The sequence below is a fragment of the Thunnus thynnus genome, chromosome 12 (genome assembly GCF_963924715.1).
Source record: "Thunnus thynnus chromosome 12, fThuThy2.1, whole genome shotgun sequence".
In the NCBI taxonomy this organism is placed as follows: domain Eukaryota; kingdom Metazoa; phylum Chordata; class Actinopteri; order Scombriformes; family Scombridae; genus Thunnus; species Thunnus thynnus.
In genome coordinates, this window is record NC_089528.1 from 30,118,783 (window position 1) to 30,138,591 (window position 19,809).

Genomic DNA, 19,809 nt, shown 5'->3' on the forward strand with positions numbered 1-19,809 from the left:
AAAATCTATTTCAGTGTTAATTTGGGCTCCTGACTGTTGTTTTAAGAGAGACTAACAAGATTGTGAACCCGTCCATTACAACATCATTCTAACTAGTTGTTTGTTTTAAATTCAGCTCAGTGTTCAAGGATCTTTGGTGCTATTTGTACATTTGTTATCAGACACCTGTTTCATTCTCATACAGCAGATCAGTGACCTGTTTTACGTGTATATAAAGACGGGAACTCAGCAAGACGTGTCAGACTGCATCTTGCTGTCTAAAGAGGTGACATTTCACAATGAGGCGTGCTGCAGCTTTTCTGGCGTTGCTGCTCTGTCTGTACTGGACGACGGCTCAGGGTGAGAGTGGAGGGGTGACAGAGAATGATATCACTCAGACAGATGTTCGGCCTGAGATCCTGGGTGTCAAAACAACCAGTGATCAGACTAACATCACCCCTGATATCTGGGCTGAGCTGAAGGAGCTGAGAGACATGGTGATCATGCACAGTATGGAGCTGAGGAAGATCGAGAAGCTGGAGCAAGAGAATACAGGTTCATTCACATAGTGCTAAACAGATTCATGCACTTTTCACGCATTAGAGATTTTAATGTAATTTCATACGTGCTGTTGGTCGACTGTAAACCTTTCATGATAGTAAACAGAAATGTGTTCACAGATTTGAAAGCCAGATTGAACACCGGTGAAAAAGTGGTGGAGGAGCTCAAGAGGGAGATCACCGGTAAGCTGCAAAACACACAGCTGCCAGTTTATTAGATACACATACAGGTATTTCAAGTTCAAGTTATGTAGTTTACCTCCTCTACAATATAAATGTTAAATGTGTTCACAGATTTGGAGGCCAGATTGAACACCAGTGACAAAGTGGTGGAGGAGCTCAAGACGGAGAACACTGGTAAGCTGCAAAACACACAGCTGCCAGTTTACTAGATACACAAAAAGGTATTTCAAATTCCGGTTATGTAGTTTACCTCCTCTATAATATAAATGTTGAATGTGTTCACAGATTTGGAGGCCAGAATGATCTCCACTGAGCTCCAGGTGGAGGAGCTCAAGAGAGAGAATGCAGGTGAGCTGCTTATATCATTATTCAAAAGTCAAAATGTCATATTACTGTAGCAGTGAGAATGGCAAGAGTAAATCAAGGGTCATCCTCTGTGCAGCAGGATGCAGAGTGACATGAATGCAGTTATCAAATGAGACAGAAGTGACATTTTGCACCTGTTACTGACATGAGAGGAAAATATTCTCTCTTTGTTTGTCTTCCACATTCACACAGATCGACCAAAGGTGGCGTTTTCTGTCGGCCTTACTGACGCAGGATCAGTTGGACCCTTCAATACTGACATCACACTTAAGTTCAGTAAAATTTTCACCAACATCGGCGAGGCTTATAACCCAACTACAGGTACATATACCTCTTTCACCATCTCACACTGATTTTATTAGAATTATTACATAATCTTATAGATTTATGATCCAACTTATTTTTTTTGGAATTTCCTTTTCATGCATAACTTTTATTGCATCCCTAGTTGTCCAAGTGTGGAGTATCTCTCTTTAAATTGCCTGTCTCTCAAAAGCAATTAAAAGACTGAATTCCTCCTTTGTTGCAGGTATCTTTACAGCCCCAGTCAGAGGAACCTACTACTTCAGATTCAACGGGTGGGAACTACGTAGTTCAAATTCAATGGGTATTCAACTGAATCACAATGACAAACAAATGACTTTCTCTTATGATAGCGTTAACGGTGGTTATGCCACTGTGTCTAATGCATTTGTTCTTCAACTGGAAAAGGGAGATGTGATCTATCTGGTTCTCAGGTCAGGTTGGGGTGTTTATGATGATATCAATAATGAAAACACTTTTAGTGGATTCCTACTTTTTGCTATGTGAGGTCTGTTGTAAAAACCCTCAGTTGATTGCATGAAGTCTCAACATTACACTATTAAAAATATGAAATCCAAATAATCAATTTGTGTGTGTGTATTTTTGTCTGGTTACATGAACAAGACACAAGATGAAAAAGATCTCGACTGACAATATCAAACAACCTCTGCAAAACTTGCCTGAATGCATCCAAACCCAAACAGATCATGCCCTCCCTTTCTTTTCTTCACATGCTGTCCCATTACCTATCTGTGTCCTTTTATGTTTTGTAAACCAATATCATCTCCTGTCGCCTTTGTATTTGTTAGTGTGTCCATATTGTCTATATATGTATGCACTTATCAGTGAATAAAAAAAAACATTCTAGTGTTAATGAATATGAAGAGGATGTCATATGTAATTAAAATCAATTCAAAAAGCATTTTGAAGAAAAGTACAACTCCTGTAGTAGTGACAATATTCTATGACTCCATACACAACTGTTTCATGAAGAGAGAACAAAGCAACCTTTTTGTGCTCAAGAGAGATGCATCATGGGTAAACTACAAAAAACATCATTCAAAATAAAAATTGCATATAATGTTAGAAAACATGTTTTTGCACAATGTGATGTGCAAAAGTAAATGGAAAGGAGTCAAAAAGATTTAACAGAAATGTAACATCTGGGGTTGTTAATCAACTAATCTATTTCACTGGAGGATGAATTTAGGGCATTTAGCGACTATAAAAATAGAATTCATCCCACTTTGCATTTTACTATGGAATACAGTCATTTAAAAAATTCATTTTCTGGATCTTTTGATTACTGTTAATGAAAATAGAAAATTGGAGACATCTATGTATCAAAAAGAAACTGACAGAAACACCATTTTACACTCTACAAGTTTCCATCCTGAACGTATGATCAGCAACATCCTATATGGTCAGTTTGTGAGATTGAGAAGAATATGTAGTAAAGAAGAGGATTAACAAACTAAGGCTAAATCCTCTTCAAATGTGCTTTCAATGTAAGTGATTTGGACCAAAAGTCATTTTGTGCAAAAATGAATTTAAGAGTTGATGTGAAGCTTATATGAGTCTTCATCAGTCTGAGTTAGTCATATCAAGTGGATATCTGACACATTTACAGTCTTTTTAGCATCAAATTCCCTCTTTGTGTTTCCTCGGACAGTGTTTCCCTGTTGAGCTGCAGGTGGAAGTATAGTAACAAAAAGAGGAACTTTTGCACTAAAAAGACTGTAACGTTGAAAGATATCTACTTGATTTGACTCATTTGGACGCTGAAGCTTCATATTAGCTTCAGATAAACTTTTAAATATATTTCTGCATGGGATGTTTGAGGATTTTGGCCTCCATCACTTCCATTATAAGTGCATTTTGAAGTGATCTTCTAATGGTCAGTATGAACAGGAGGAATGATTATGGCAAGAAAAACCTATTTCAATGTTAATTTGGGCTCCTGACTGTTGTTTTAAGACAGACTTACAAGATTGTGAACCCGTCCATTACAACATCATTCTAACTAGTTGTTTCTTTTAAATTCAGCTCAGTGTTCAAGGATCTTTGGTGCTATTTGTACATTTGTTATCAGACACCTGTTTCATTCTCATACAGCAGATCAGTGACCTGTTTTACGTGTATATAAAGACGGGAACTCAGCGAGACGTGTCAGACTGCATCTTGCTGTCCAAAGAGGTGACATTTCACAATGAGGCGTGCTGCAGCTTTTCTGGCGTTGCTGCTCTGTCTGTACTGGACGACGGCTCAGGGTGAGAGCGGAGGGGTGACAGAGAATGATATCACTCAGACAGATGTTCGGCCTGAGATCCTGGGTGTCAAAGCAACCAGTGATCAGACTAACATCACCCCTGATATCTGGGCTGAGCTGAAGGCGCTGAGAGAAATGGTGATCCAACACAGTCTGGAGCTGAGGGACAGCAAGAGCAAGATCGAGAAGCTGGAGCAAGAGAATACAGGTTCATTCACATAGTGCTAAACAGATTCATGCACTTTTCACACATTAGAGATTTTAATGTAATTTCATACTTGCTGTTGGTCGACTGTAAACCTTTCATAATAGTAAACAGAAATGTGTTCACAGATTTGGAGGTCAGATTGAACACCGGTGAAAATGTGGTGGAGGAGCTCAAGACGGAGATCACCGGTAAGCTGCAAAACACACAGCTGCCAGTTTATTAGATACACATACAGGTATTTTGAGGAACTGGAGCAAGAGAATACAGGTTTATTCACATAGTGCTAAACAGATTCATGCAATGTTCACATATTTGTTGCTTTCAGGACTAATTTACTGCTTTTATCCCAGCCATACAGGCCAGACTGACAGCCAGTGAAATCAAAAATGCAGGTAGATATTTACATTTTATTAAATGATATATAATTAATTCATGTTTGTGATGTTTTTCCTGTCAAGCTCAAGAGTTAAATGTGATCAAATCTTTAAGGTGTTTACTGAGATTAATATCTAAGATTCAAAATGAACCTTCTGGTAAAAAAACTTTAAATGTGTTCACAGTGTTGGAGGCCAGAATGAACGCCGGTGAAAAAGTGGTGGAGGAGCTGATGAGGGAGAACATCGGTAAGCTGCAAAATATACAGCTGCCATCTTATTAAATACACATACAGGTATTTAATGTTCTAGTTATGTAGTTTACCTCCTCTACAATATAAATGTTTAATGTGTTCACAGATTTGGAGGCCAGATTGAGCACCAGTGAGAAAGTGGTGGAGGAGCTCAAGACGGAGAACACTGGTAAGCTGCAAAACACACAGCTGCCAGTTTATTAGATACACATACAGGTATTTCAAATTCCGGTTATGTAGTTTACTTCCTCTATAATATAAATGTTAAATGTGTTCACAGATTTGGAGGCCAGAATGAGCTCCACTGAGCTCCAGGTGGAGGAGCTCAAGGGAGGGAGTGCAGGTGAGCTGCTTATATCATTATTAAAAAGTCAAAATGTCATATTACTGTAGCAGTGAGAATGGCAAGAGTAAATCAAGGGTCATCCTCTGTGCAGCGGGATGCAGAGTGACATGAATGCAGTTATCAAATGAGATAGAAGTGACATTTTGCACCTGTTACTGACATGAGAGGAAAATATTCTCTCTTTGTTTGTCTTCCACATTCACACAGGTCAACCAAAGGTGGCGTTTTCTGCGGGCATTGCTAACAACGGATATATTGGACCCTACGGTGTTTACACCACAATTAAGTTCAATAACATTTACACCAACATCGGCGAGGCTTATAACCCAAATACAGGTACATATACCTCTTTCACCTTCTCACACTGATTTTATTAGAACTATTACACAATCTTATAGATTTATGATCCAACTTATTTTTCTTGGAATTTCCTTTTCATGTATAACTTTTATTGCATCCCTAGTTGTCCAAGTGTGGAATATCTCTCTTTAAATTGCCTGTCTCTCCATTTTTTTAAAATGTTTTTTTCTTTGTTTGTATTTCTTGTTTTCTTAGTAGATTATTTCTGGGTTAGAAGCTCTTATAAAGCTCTTTCAGATAAAGTATGTTATACTGGGATATACATGATGCCATTTTGGTGAAGGGACTTTCTCTTTTACATAGTTTGCACATGTTTTAAAGTATTATGTAGCTATTTTTATTCTGTTGGCAGATTTTTTTTATTCTAATGGGTTCTTCTGTGAAAGCTTTGATAGTTCTCACCTGTATTTGGTTTGGTTTGTGTTTTCACTGAATTGACTCCTTGATTAGATTTCTAACACAGTCTAACATACACGTACTTCCCAGAGTTAGACACACACCTACAAAGCCTGACAAAAACAATTAAAAGTATGAATTCCTCCTTTGTTGCAGGTATCTTTACAGCCCCAGTCAGAGGAGCCTACTACTTCAGATTCAGCGGGTGGGACATGCGTGGTTCAAATATAATGGGTATTCAACTGAATCACAATGGCAGGATACTGTTTTACTCTTATAATAGAGCTCCTGGCGGTGGTTATGCCGCTGTGTCTAATGGATGTGTTCTTCAACTGGAAAAGGGAGATGTGATCGAGCTGGTTCTCAGGCCAGATGGGGGTATTTTTGATGATGGCAATGATGAAAACACTTTTAGTGGATTCCTACTTTTTGCTATGTGAGGTCTGTTGTAAAAACCCACAGGTGATTGCATGAAGTCTCAACATTACACTATTAAAAATATGAAATCCAAATAATCAATTTGTGTGTGTGTATTTTTGTCTGGTTACATGAACAAGACACAGGATGAAAAAGATCTCGACTGACAATATCAAACAACCTCTGCAAAACTTGCCTGAATGCATCCAAACCCAAACAGATCACGCCCTCCCTTTCTTTTCTTCACATGCTGTCCCATTACCTATCTGTGTCCTTTTATGTTTTGTAAACCAATATCATCTCCTGTCGCCTTAGTATTTGTTAGTGTGTCCATATTGTCTATATATGTATGCACTTATCAGTGAATAAAAAAAAACATTCTAGTGTTAATGAATATGAAGAGGATGTCATATGTAATTAAAATCAATTCAAAAAGCATTTTGAAGAAAAGTACAACTCCTGTAGTAGTGACAATATTCTATGAGTCCATACACAACTGTTTTATGAAGAGAGAACAAAGCAACCTTTTTGTGCTCAAGAGAGATGCATCATGGGTAAACTACAAAAAACATCATTCAAAATAAAAATTGCATATAATGTTAGAAAACATGTTTTTGCACAATGTGATGTGCAAAAGTAATTGGAAAGGAGTCAAAAAGATTTAACAGAAATGTAACATCTGGGGTTGTTAATCAACTAATCTATTTCACTGGAGGATGAATTTAGGGCATTTAGCGACTATAAAAATAGAATTCATCCCACTTTACATTTTACTATGGAATACAGTCATTTAAAAAATTCATTTTCTGGATCTTTTGATTACTGTTAATGAAAATAGGAAATTGGAGACATCTATGTATCAAAAAGAAACTGACAGAAACACCATTTTACACTCTACAAGTTTCCATCCTGAACGTATTATCAGCAACATCTTATAAGGTCAGTTTGTGAGATTGAGAAGAATATGTAGTAAAGAAGAGGATTAACAAACTACGGCTAAAGAAATGTCTCAACGTTTTAGACAAAGGGGATATGACCAGTCACTCATTGATCAAACTGTTGAAAAAGCTAACAGTGTGGATAGGGAAGAATTGTTTAATCCTCCCCCTAAAAACACTGAAAATCAAGAATATCTTTTGTGTCTGAATATTGTATGACATCTATGCAAGTCAAACAGATTATAAACAAACACTGGAAAATCCTAGAATGTGACCCAAGTTTGAATCATTTGTCATCCTCTAGACCTCGTTTTTGCTTCAAAAGAGGCAGACATGTCAGAGATATTGTTGTCAGTTCTATGTATAAGGAACCTGCACAAACTAATTGGTTTCCTCAACAAGTGTATGGAAATTATAGATGTGGAAAATGTGCACACTGTTCAACAGGCACGTGCAGAGAGGGGAGGGGGGGTGGTGTCAATATAAGACCCCTGAATTATAATATTTTGGCCCCCGAACAAACGCTATTTCCTCCCCTTGATGCCCCTTTGCCCCTTGATGTCCAAAGTGCCCTTTTGTAAAGCCATATTTAGGGCCTGAGCACCGAAGTATTTCGTGTGTTTGTTTGTTTATTTCTTATTATTCCCCCACTTCAGACCTAAATTTGCCCCCCTAAACATGCTCAAAAACTCACCAAATTTGGCATGCACATCAAGTCTGGTGAAAAATTTGATAAAATGTAAAAATTAACCCCCAAAGTGCCAAAATGTGCTCTCTAGCGCCACCTATGTAACTAAAATGGCTGCCACAGCCCGTAGGAATGTCATAGAGAGATCAAACCAAAACTCAATTATTCGTCTCATCAAGACCTACAAATCATAGGTCTGACACCCCTGACCTAAATCCAACAGGAAGTCCGCAATTAGCCTGTCAATATAAGACCCCCAAATTATAATATTTTGGCCCCCGAACAAACGCTATCTCCTCCGAGAGCGTTAATGGAATCGACTTCAAACTTGGATACATGACTTATGACATTGTGCTGAAAAAAAGTTGTTAAAAACTTTGTAATAACTTGAACGGTTTAGATTTTATAAGGCCGGAAAGTTGCAGTGCCACATCGGCCTTACAATGTAAAGCAATGGGGAGGCATGAACTTTGTGTCAAACAGAGGCTTCTGACGTCTAAACTCTAAGTTTGACCACTTTCAAACCTGTGTCAATGGATTCGCAATGAAATTTCTTACAAGCATAAAGCTGCAAGCAGCGTTAAACGGGCCCGCACGCCTCCTGCACGTCAGGCCGCAACGCAATCGAAGGGCTTCTGTGACGGGCATGTAGATGTCTTCAGACTCGGGCTGTTTTCAGACAGTGCAAGAAGGAGATAAACATCACTTCCTTTGTCCACTATTTTGCCTGCTGCTGGGGCTGCTTCACTGAAATTTCGTAGGGGGCGCTATTCAGCCAGTTTAAGACCATGGGCAAAAGTTCATTGCTGTTTCGTGCTGTGTGTTACAGAATAAATAGAAAACAAAGTTTTATCTGCCTCCCCCTTTTTTTTGCTGATCCTAAAAATGATTTGATCCGTGACTCAAATCCGTGATACAATCTGAACCGTGACTTTTGTGATCCGTTGCACCCCTAGTGTTGACATGTCAGCTTTGTAGACTATATTTTGTATGTCGTACACATAAATAAGAGTGTGTAAGTCATGTATTTAATAAATGCATTAATACTTTCTGATGTGAACCTACACTTTTAGATCTGTGAATGTTTTTAGTGTTCAGTCTTTCAGTGTTCAGCACTGATCTGTTCCTGTATCACATTATAAGCTTTGTGGTACTTTATATATTTCTGTATACTAAGAAAATACACAGGAAACACGTGTAAATCATGTGATATCTTGTCTGTTTTTGATGAGAACATAAATCTATTGTCACAATAGAACAATACTATGAATTTGAATTTCACTTTGTTGTTAAAATTACACATCTGAACCACGCCATGGCTAAAATGAGCTCTTCTTTGTTTAGAAACAATATGTATATGCTAAATGCATTTAAAGAAGCAGCCTTTACACCACTCGGGTTTTTGTTTTTAAAAGCAAATTGTTTTATTGGCATATAAAATTGCCCCCCACCCCTCCGATTTCATCAGGTGGGGGACAATGATATAGTTTGATGCGGTTTGTTGGTTTTCCTCCTGTCCTCCCCAATTTTTTGAGTCACCAGCCGCCACCGGTGTGGGGGTTGAATGCAGCTAATTTTTGTAGGATAAAATAGAAAGACCTATATACATATATGTATATACAGTACATTATATACAAACTTTGTATGAAGTTTGGTGTTATTATCATTTATTTTACAATAATTATAGGTCTTATATTTATAATTCAGTAGTGGGGATGACCTATGAGGGGAAGGGAAAAAATGGAGTGAGAGTGACAGTTAAGTTATAAAGTGCTGCAGAAAAATAAAATCAAAACTAAAATTTGTAGCTCTGTACTGCAGTTTTTCCTTTATTAGGGCCCAAACACCTAGCAGTTCGCTCACACTCTCCATCCAAATATATGAGTATTTTTCTGTGTCCAGCTGCAGTTACTTATTGTCTCTACACACACATGTCAATCAAACTTTGACCAGGTCATGTGGGTTAAAAGTCTTTACTTTTCTAAAAATAGACTTGATGAAAATTAGGAAATTAATTTGTTTTACACACAAACTCATCAAGAGTTTTCAATTTACTAATTGAAATTCAAGTGAATGGGCCCAAAACTTGTGATTTTGATGACACAGGTGTGAGCAAGACAGACATGTCTCACCCTGCAGAAAATTCTCATCCTCACACCATTGAGATTTGATGTCGCCATGACAGAGGAAGTTGCTATAACTTTATTATAAATGCTCCAGTCTGCACCAAACTTTACATATTTGATAAGACTCCTGGCCTGAACACGTCTACATGACAATATTCCATCAGTGATGCAAACTGGCTGAATAGCGCCCCCTACGAAATTTCAGTGAAGCAGCCCCAGCAGCAGGCAAAACAGTGGACAAAGGAAGTGATGTTTATCTCCTTCTTGCACTGTCTGAAAACAGCCCGGATCTGAAGACATCTACATGCCCGTGACAGAAGCCCCTTGATTGCGCTGATCTGGACGTGCGCGGAGGTGTGAGGGCCCGTTCATCAATTATTATTATTTTTTATTTACTGTTGTAGTAATACAGCAGATCAACAAAACTACCTGTGGGACAGGAATGAAAGCACCAACAGCAGCTGATCATATTTATTCACAAAATGAAAATTACTGAATCATGAATCAATCACAAAAAACACTCTTCTTCTCTTTTCTTCATGAGCCAAAAGGCTTCTCCTTTCTTCTTCTGTGTTTCAGTGCATCTAAGCTCCTTCAGGAAAATATGACGCTGCACAGCTGTGTCTGCTACAAAATCATCACGTCAGATTTTCACAAACTAAATAAGCAACGTTTTATTTAGACATGTTCCGCAGGCTACAGCTGTTTTTATTGTTCCTTTATGTCAGTTCTGTTCATTCAGTAATTAACAGGTTTAAATTGTCTATTTGTGTCTTATTGTGTGACAGCCGGACGCTACTATAGATCTATAATCAAATGATAAAACACTGGAGCAATTATCAGATGTTTTCCGTCCAGCTATCACTATGTATAAATTATTAAGTAACAGTGTAAAGTATTAATTAATTGTATGAATGGATTTTTGGTTTAAACTTTAGAGTTTAAACTGTTACTTAATAAGTTCTACACATTTAGAGCTGACTCCTACATATTTGACAGTTGAGGTGAAGTGCGTCATGAGTAGTTGTGTCTCCTCAAAATGATGCTGGAGTGAGCGAGAACGTCCTGTTTGGTGAATTAAATTCATCTGTCCTCGCGAAGAGACAGAAGTGAGGGAAAGCAACATGTTAGCATAATGAAAAGCCGCCTACGACGGCAGCAACCTCCCCAGCAACCCCCAGCAACCCCCTCAACAGCAACTGTACTATGTGCCCCATCAGGTAGAACATGAAGTGATGATTATGAGGTACAAATGTATCACTATTGTTTTTAGTACCATGGCTGATCTGCATTACAGCTACAGTTCATATGGCTGTAAGAAGTGGTGGTGGTTATTAAAAAGAGGTAAATAAAAACACTGACAGCTCTGTTTGCTGTACAGTTTGTCATTACATTCAATTTATGAATGTTTCTGCCCTTGTTTATGTTTTGAAATGATATAAACTTTTTTGTGAGAGATGTGCACAGATAAGTGAATGTTCGGATTGCTATGTGTGTAGTCATCTTGGTGTCTATTATTGCTGTTATAATGACAGGCAGTAATTTCAAATATCATTTTCATGTTGGGGTTTCACAGTCAGGAACATTTGAGATGCTATTTGATAGCTGAGATGAGACAGCTGAGTGTGATTTTTGCGCTGCTGAATAAGACATCTGTGACTTTAAATTGATACTAAAATTAAGTCTGGTTTGTTAACTAAAAAAACGTTACTGCCAACAGAACACACACACACACACACACACACACACACACACACACACACACACACACACACACACACACAATAGAGAGAGAATCATAGTCCTCCTCCGATTACATCAGGTGGGGGGTAACGATATAATATGATGCGATTTGTTGTAAGATTCCATGTTATATTCTGTTTGAAGAAGGGTTGCTATAATTCAACAGGTTATGCTGTAAGTTACGTCAGTGTATGGTGTTTAAAAGTCTTGTTCCATGTGCCCCTTTTTAACTAAAGGTCTCTGCACGGCCCTGGTCACAGAGGACGAACAAAGGCATTAAAAACGAGTCTGTTAGATAAAATGTGAGACTAGACGTGTTGGCTGTTGTAGGAGTTTAGTGTGGGACAGTGTTAGGAGTGAATAACATATTTCTTATAATCGTAGGTAAGGTGTATTGAAGAAAAAACAACAATAGTAATAGTGAATAAAATATAAAAGGCACAGAAAAGACTCAAGACTCAATGTTGCCTTTTGAGCCAGGTGTCCTACTTGGTGGAGGTATGTAATCTCTGACTGCTTTCAAGGGGTTTTTAAGCTTTCTTTTAATCACTGCTATTTTATGTCAATTTCAATTCAAATCCCACTAAAACCAAGTCTAAAAATACACACTAAGAGCTAATTAGAGCTGGAGGGAGGACTGATATGACACGGTGTGAGTCCTCTCTCCGGCCTGGCGGTGGGATCATCGGCGTGTCGGACGCTGTGAGAGAGGCAGCTCTCTCTGCGACCTCTTGAGCCCATTAGCTTGGAGGATTCATTGCTGCAGCTCAGAAGCACCTGCGGAGCTGCTGCTCTAATGAGCTCTGATACCGACTCCCAGCAAACATGGCTGACACGTCCCCATCAGTACAGGTGAAGGATGAAGTGTGCACACCAATTATTTCTGATTCACACACACTCACAACGGCGTTTGTAGTGTTTAGAAGCACCGGCATGACTTCCACTTAAAAACATGGACATCTTTTAAAGTTATGTTTAATATTTTTTAAAACATTGAACAACAAATCTGTGAATCAGCTGCTCCATAATTACCTCACATGAGAATATTGTGTTTTCTGTCCAATTTATTTGCCTGTTAGTCCAACTGTCTGCAGAATCTCTCTTAAAGGGGACATATTATGCTCCTTTCCAGCTCTATATTTTAATTTTTGGACTCCACTGGAATTGCTTTGCATGATTCGCAGTTCAAAAAACTCCTTATTTTTCTTACACTAGCCCTTTATGCAGCCCCACAGTTCAGCCTCTGTCTGAAACAGGCGGTTTTGGATTCCCCTCCCCTCTGCCCCCCTCCTAACAGCCCGCTCTGTTCTGATTGGCCAGCATCAGGAAGCTTCCTTCTGCTCTGGAGGCAGCATAAACAAACTACAGTAGTCACTTTATTATTTACAATAATCACTAAAAATGTTTTTGGTTTTCTTTTATATTATTATACTAGCAGCAGTGCCTACATTTAGTAATTGTACAAGTTACTACTTTTGTCACCATTTCCTGTTATGCACATTTTAGTGTTAACAATGTCATATTATTAATGTTATCTTGTTTTTTTTTATCAAAGAAAAAGTTGAGGCTTTCTTGGTGTACCTAATAAACAGAGAACTGTACAGTATACAGATACAATATCTGACTTGAGGTGTGGATGGCAGTGATGCTTTTGTACCGGCTGGTTTTTACAGCGGATCATCTCAGAGCCTGAAGCCAAAGGCTCTGAGGAAGCTCATTGATCTGTGAAGCCTCAATAAAGCTTCACTTCAAAACATGGAGATACTCCAGTGTGAGCAGAGCCTGGCAGGTGATGTGGATTTGCTCTGACAGTGCTTTCAGAGTTGCTAAGTTCTTCACCTTGGCTGCTATCGATTGATCGTACCTTCCTCTACAGTCCACTTACTTCTAGAGAAGGAGATTCTCCTGACCCGCCGACAGACCTCAGACGTGTGTTTTTCGTACCAGAGGTGGCTGTCGTCACAGTATCTGAAAGACAAGAGAATTACTGTCAATAGCTGACCTCCACATCAACTCAAACCCCCCTTTCTCAAGAGGATCCTGAGTCAGAATCTTTGATATGTCAAATAAAAGAGTCATCATGGTGCACTCAGAGCAGCAGGATGGTCTCCAGAGATAATCAGATCTATCTCATAGAAGGTCTTAATGACAAGCCAGAAAAAGTATGGAGCCATTCATATGAGTGCAGAAAGTTGGAGGACATAAGTAAACGATTTTTGTTTTCAAGCATTTTGCAGGTCAAAAGGCTACATTTGGTTGAAAAGTGAAAAAGATGTTTATGCAAACTCTCTCCTTTTCAGGATCGGCTTTCAGTAAGAAACATCTGCAGGAAGTGATTTCACTGATAGTAGTGTAACACCAAACAACAATCGGCAAATTAGACTGGAATTAATCAGTGAATGAGACAGTATTTATGTTAAAGAAGAGAAACCGTAGATCAGAGAGTATGACATGACTGTTCATGTACGTAGCACTGTTATTTAATTTTGATATTCTTTTGATTACTGGCTTTTATTTAAGGATTTATTGCACATGTGAACACATAGTTAGGCTGTCTCACACTGAAATGTAGTCAGACATTAACTATTTTTAATATGTAATGTAATGTGACCTCGTCTCTATTCTATTCTAGTACTATTGAAGCAACAGTTATATGCAATATCAATGTCCAAAAACATTTACTTTTCAACCAACTTCAGCATACTTATGACCTCGACAGCTAAATGTTTCTTGACAAATGACAATGACAATGTTTACTGGATTATTTTATATGTTTGCAGCACAAAACCATGGTTTCATATGTTCACAAATGAATTATTTCATGACTTTTGATCATATAAATAATTACTGCAAAGCCACAAAACAACCACGCTTATTGTGTGGATCACAAACAAATGAAACAAGCAAGAATGTTCATGCTTGGCATTTGTAATATTTGCAAAATGGACATCATAAGTATTTCCAAGGCTGACAGCTGACTTTGATTGGGAGAGTAAATGCACAACAAAGATGAAGGTCTTATTCTGTATTCATGTCTCTGTTCTTTCTTTCTTTAAAAAGGGTTTCTATCATTTTAATTTGCATTTCAATGTTATAAGTACTATTTTTCTTTTTTAATGTTTTAATGCATTATGTAAAGCATGAACTATGCTATTAAAATAAACATTTTGCCTTGTCTAATGAACTTAATCGTTCATTTCAGTTTTTACTTTGCCTGGATGGAATTCCTTCTTTGTCTTCCACCTCCTCCACTGTTCTAACTGCAGCAGCTTCATCCTAATCTAGAGGATGTCATTTACTGGTGTGAAAACCTTTTCATGCGTGTCTTGTGGCTGAAGGGTCTGCAGAGGCACTGGGAGAAGAACTTGCAGAGCTCGAGGACACAGGGCTGCAGCTTGTGAGCGCCGACAGTCGTCGTGCTGCCGGAGACGGAGTCGTCGGTCAGCTCTTGTCTCCTCCACGGACAACCTCTCAACAGACAGAGAGAGGGATCACGTCAGTCACAAACACCTTCTGAACCTCTGTGCTACCAAACAAAACCAAAGTCATTAACAAGATAATTACATAGATTAAAAAAAAAAAAGATGATCACAGAAGTTGGTTTGTATGTAAAATAATAAAACAAAGACATTATAATTAACCTGTAAAAGCCCACAGTGGTGATGTGGAGATTTTATGTACAGAATAAATCATCATCACACCCACCTTTCAAATTCTCTTATTGTATTCATTTTGCATAATGTCGTTTCACTACTTAAATTCCCATTACAGGAATCACTGGTGCTGATGCATTCTAATCATAATGAATGCATTGCAGGTACACAGGTCCCTAATTACCATAAAAATACATATTCAAATGTGAATTTTAATTAGATTCTTCTCCACATTCTGCAGTTATTTGCTCATTTTGCAATCCTTATCAGGTTATATCCAGAGCAGAGCAGGAAACTCATTTCTCAATCCTAAACTTTGACACTGAACCAAACAGAAAGATGGTTTGGACATTTATGAGGTTAATCTTCATCTTCACCTCCCTCATTGGTTTATTTCTTTCTGTTTAAACAATTCATTAGTGTCAGTCTGACATGATTATAGTCAGAGCACAGCAGCCTTACAAAAAACAGCACGTATTAGAAAAACAAACGTATAGTATCTGTGTCGCGAATTTTTTTAACTGCATATCAAATGATGCTTCACATGTGAGTCATTCATATGTCTGAAAATTCAATTAAATTCACTGGTCTGGTTTTTGTAACTAACAAAAAGCACATATGCAACTGTACTCCACCAGACTAGCGTTGCACTTCTACAACCTTTTTGCACTCACAATAGATCAAAATCAAAGCACCAGAACAAGATATGTTGTCTTCCTTGTTCCACTCATTCTTCTTCCTTGTCAAAACCGGGTTCCTACATAATCCATAATGCAACGGCAATAGATTGGTTGAAAGATTGGGATGTATCATGCTAGTAGCGATTAATAGAGTGTCAAGCTGCAAGCCGCTATATAACTAATCATACTATACTATAATACTATATAACTCCAGTGAAGCTTAATAGGTTTGATGATACAAACTCACCTATGTGTAGAAAATGTGGAATTGAATCAGGAACATTTATGCATTTATTTTGGTATTGTAAAGCGGTTTACTCCTTTTGGGAGAAGGTCCATAAAGCAATTCAAGATATGTGTAATTGTACTTTTGAGCTATGCCCTAGGCTATATTTGTTGAGTTTTGATGTGGAAAATAAGTTTCCCTTTGCAAGAAAAGATGTGTTTACTATTTTTACTTATTTTGCTAAAAAAATGTATCCTCATTACATGGATTTCCCAATCAGGACCCCCCATGGGTGGAGCAGATGACTGAATTTTTGCCTGTTGAAGAAATTACAAGTGAACGGCATTTAAGTTTGCAAGATTTCCAATCCACATGGTCCTCAGTACTGGACTATATAAAGACTATAAAATGACAAATTCACATTGAATAACGGACAACCCACAGACTGTGGTACGAATTTTTTGGTTGTCCTGTGAGCACATCTAGTTTGTATTGTCCCTGTTGTTCTGTCTGATATCATGTGGCTGTGTATAGGAGTATGTGTGTGATATGTGCGAAATTGTGAAAAAAAAAAAAAAAAAAAAAGCTGCAAGCCACAAACGCCTTCCATCAACTTCTTTTTCCACATACATATGAAGTCCTGTGAACAGACTTTGATGTGTAAAAATCGGTGCAGTTCCTCTGTAACAGACCTGAACTTTAAAAACACCAACCATTATGTTTCATTGTGGGCTGCAATAGTTGCATCACAACACAGAAGAAAACAAGACTGAGGTGCAACACACACCAGCCACACCTGTAACACAAACCAGATGCATCGTACAGACAAGATGAGGTAGTCGTTGTATAGTATTTGGGATGTGCTAATCACAGGAACACATGTGGAGAGTTGACGTGTAGGGACTTAGCTGTAACTTCTACAAAAATGACCGCAACTTCACGTTTCTGTGTTCAACCTTTTACTGAACAAGCGCGCATTATTATATCAAATATCGTACGGCATTGCACTGCTTACATGCATCTTGTGCTGACAAAAAAAGCATTCAAGCTTACTTCCTTTTTTCTGCTTATGACTCATAACACATTCATGACTCCAAATTTGTAATATTTAACCCTTTTAACTGTATATTTTTAACTATATGAATAACTGTAGGAATTATTGTATTAATTATTGTATCAATGAACTAAAGATACAACATGACGTGCATCAACGCCATGAACAGGACAGTGATTTAAAGTCCCGCTAGCTGCTCTGTGAGGCCGTAGACTTAGTGTTCATGTCAACATCCAAGTCGTAATTATGACCAAGAAACTTCTTCTGAAAGCTCCAAGATATCCAACTTGGTGCTTAATAACACGCCTCACATAATATCAACTAAAGGCTGCTGTTCAAGGTAATTAAATCAGATTTAATGGATACACCAATACAACCGTCCTACTTGTCCAAAGACGTGAACCCTCAGTTAGGCATCGCCTTAAGCTAAATGCTAACATGCTGATGTTTAGCATATTTACCATCTTGGTTTGTCAGAATACTATCATTTGCTAATTAACACTAAACACAAAGTATCGCTGAAACTGACAGGAATGTCGTTTTATTTTCCAGCTGTGAGCAGAAAGGTGACTCAGAGCTTCACAAAGCTTTTTTAAATTTTTTTAAATTTTAAATAAGAGTCAGTGACTTTGACTTGTGGTCTGCTACAAGCCACAAAATATTTGCATGCAAGGCCACATTTCACATCTGCTTATCTTTATTTTACCACATGGTGTTTATATTTGTTGTGTAATCCCATCATATTATTCATATTTCTATTTCTTTATATATTGTGTATTTAATTTGCATTGAATATGTCATATGTGACACGTTGTGATGTGTTTCACCTGTGATCATTTCTCATGCGTGTTTGTTTGTCAGGACAGGTCGACGCTTCATCATCTTAAAAACTTGCAGCTATTTCCAATTTTATCAAAAAATGAACACAAAAGCAGCAAAATCCAGACAGGAAATGATCTGCAGACATTCTGGAGATCAGCTATTTGTACCACAATGAATCAAACCTTCTTATCACCGGCGTGTGTGTGTGTGTGTGTGTGTGTGTGTGTGTGAAACATCATCTCTGAAACGTACACACACTCGACACACAGAGCACAGAGATGTGCAGCTGGGCGACAAATGTTCATTTTACTGCAAACTAATGACTCTGTGACAAATTGCACAGGATGCTCTGGCCTTCTGTTTGTTGCTAGGCAGAAGTCAGTGGGGGAGCAGCAGCTGCTTCTCCAGCGAGACGTTACTGCCATCTAGTGGTTCAACTGGGAACTGTGGCGACATGTTCCTTCAGTGTTTACTGGTGACTGTTTATTCTGGATTGTGCCTCATTTTTATGTTACTTTAATGTGATTATTTACTGATTCTCTGATATGGACTTAAAGAATCATTTGGATGAGACTAAAGGTTTTTAATCAGTGGATAACTCAGGCAATTTTAGAGGCCTGGGCTCATCTACGGTGAGATAACTTGTTGTTATACTTTGGTCTTTTGATTAGATTAGAGATTATTTAGATATTTGTATTAATCCCCAGAGGGCAATCTAGTTTGGTTGCCTGTGCAAAGTGACAAATAACAAAAGAGAGTCCAACAGGTCACATCAGACAACACATGAAGGACACACTGCCACTGCTATTGTAGTAACACTAAAACCAGGCAGTTACTGTACAGATTAAACCTGATTTTATCGTAGATTGGTTGCCCCGTCGACTGGATTTCTGGCAGGTCAGAAATTTTGGTCGTCTGTCTGCAGATTTCCAACATGGCTGCTGTTATAAACTGAATCTGATTGGAGGATATTTGACATGTTGCGGTTAAACTGTCGTCCGACTGAGACGCTGCGATAGAAAACTGAACTTCACATCAGATTGTTGCATCTTCCAAACGTCTGTGGATCCACATCTTTCTATTCTTCTTCTTACTTTCTGTTCATAGCGTAAATGCACAAAGTAACGCCGTCTTTCTCTCTTTTTGTCCACATTGTTGAGGACGCTGTCGTCTTGTTTGAATACATTTTCGGACTCTGTGTTTACGTTCAGTGTGAGCACATCGTGGACGCTCAGTTGATCCGTACAGTTTGAGCAAAAACGTTGCAGGTTCTGATCATGCAGAAAGTTAGATTGAAACGTGTAGAATGAGTTAACACAACGTACAAGAATATACAAATAAATAAACGATAAAAACACACAGTCTGCTTAGCTTAACACACAAACAAACAAATACTCAAAAGAGGGAATTATTGTTGCTCAAGAGCTCAAATAATAAAATACAGTCCATCAATTAAAATCAATAAAACAAGCAATAAACATTAAACAAAAGCTTTGATACAGTGTAAACAATATATGGTGGGGTTAATTTGCTCTGATGTAATTAGTTTTTTTAACGATTTTGTGTCATCTCGTCGGAGTGAATAAAAGTTCTCACTTAAACATCTTATCTCTGGATTGTTTTGTAGATCCATTAATCAATCAATAATACAATCAAATCAGAGGGAATTAAATGATTTTGAGAATGTCTTTGATATCAGGGGGCATGAAATATTTGGATAATATCAGTAATTTTCCTTTACATGCAAAATGAATGTTTTCACATCTGAAATATGACGTTTAATGTTAAATGAATGAAAATGTATGAATGTGATTTGTTGTCCACGTGGGAAATATCTGACAACACAAAGTAACGTCTGGTAATC

At 38.0% G+C, this 19,809-nt stretch overlaps 2 protein-coding genes across 5 annotated transcripts in view; one reads left to right on the forward strand and one right to left on the reverse strand.

Moving 5' to 3' along the window:
- The window catches only part of LOC137194705 (HERV-H LTR-associating protein 1), a 54,574-nt gene that overhangs the window by 18,398 nt on the left and 16,367 nt on the right, over positions 1-19,809 (reverse strand). For 3 of the 4 annotated variants that reach the window (XR_010931007.1, XM_067606812.1, XM_067606811.1), the window contains 2 exons: positions 14,822-14,978; positions 13,396-13,478 (listed from right to left, as the gene is read on the reverse strand). Coding sequence is in view for 3 of the 4 variants with exons in the window: in XM_067606812.1 (XP_067462913.1) it covers positions 13,396-13,478; positions 14,822-14,978 (240 nt within the window). In the remaining variant the exon portion in view is untranslated. Of the gene's footprint in view, positions 1-13,395; positions 13,479-14,821; positions 14,981-19,809 lie in introns of those variants that run through there. The other variant, XM_067606813.1, reaches the window with a different exon arrangement.
- LOC137194706 (uncharacterized) lies at positions 1,131-10,084 on the forward strand. The gene is made up of 8 exons (XM_067606815.1): positions 1,131-3,868; positions 3,994-4,056; positions 4,219-4,260; positions 4,429-4,491; positions 4,603-4,665; positions 4,777-4,839; positions 5,050-5,178; positions 5,755-10,084. The coding sequence occupies exons 1-8, from the start codon at positions 3,601-3,603 to the stop codon at positions 6,036-6,038; spliced, it is 975 nt and encodes a 324-aa protein (XP_067462916.1). The 5' UTR covers positions 1,131-3,600; the 3' UTR covers positions 6,039-10,084.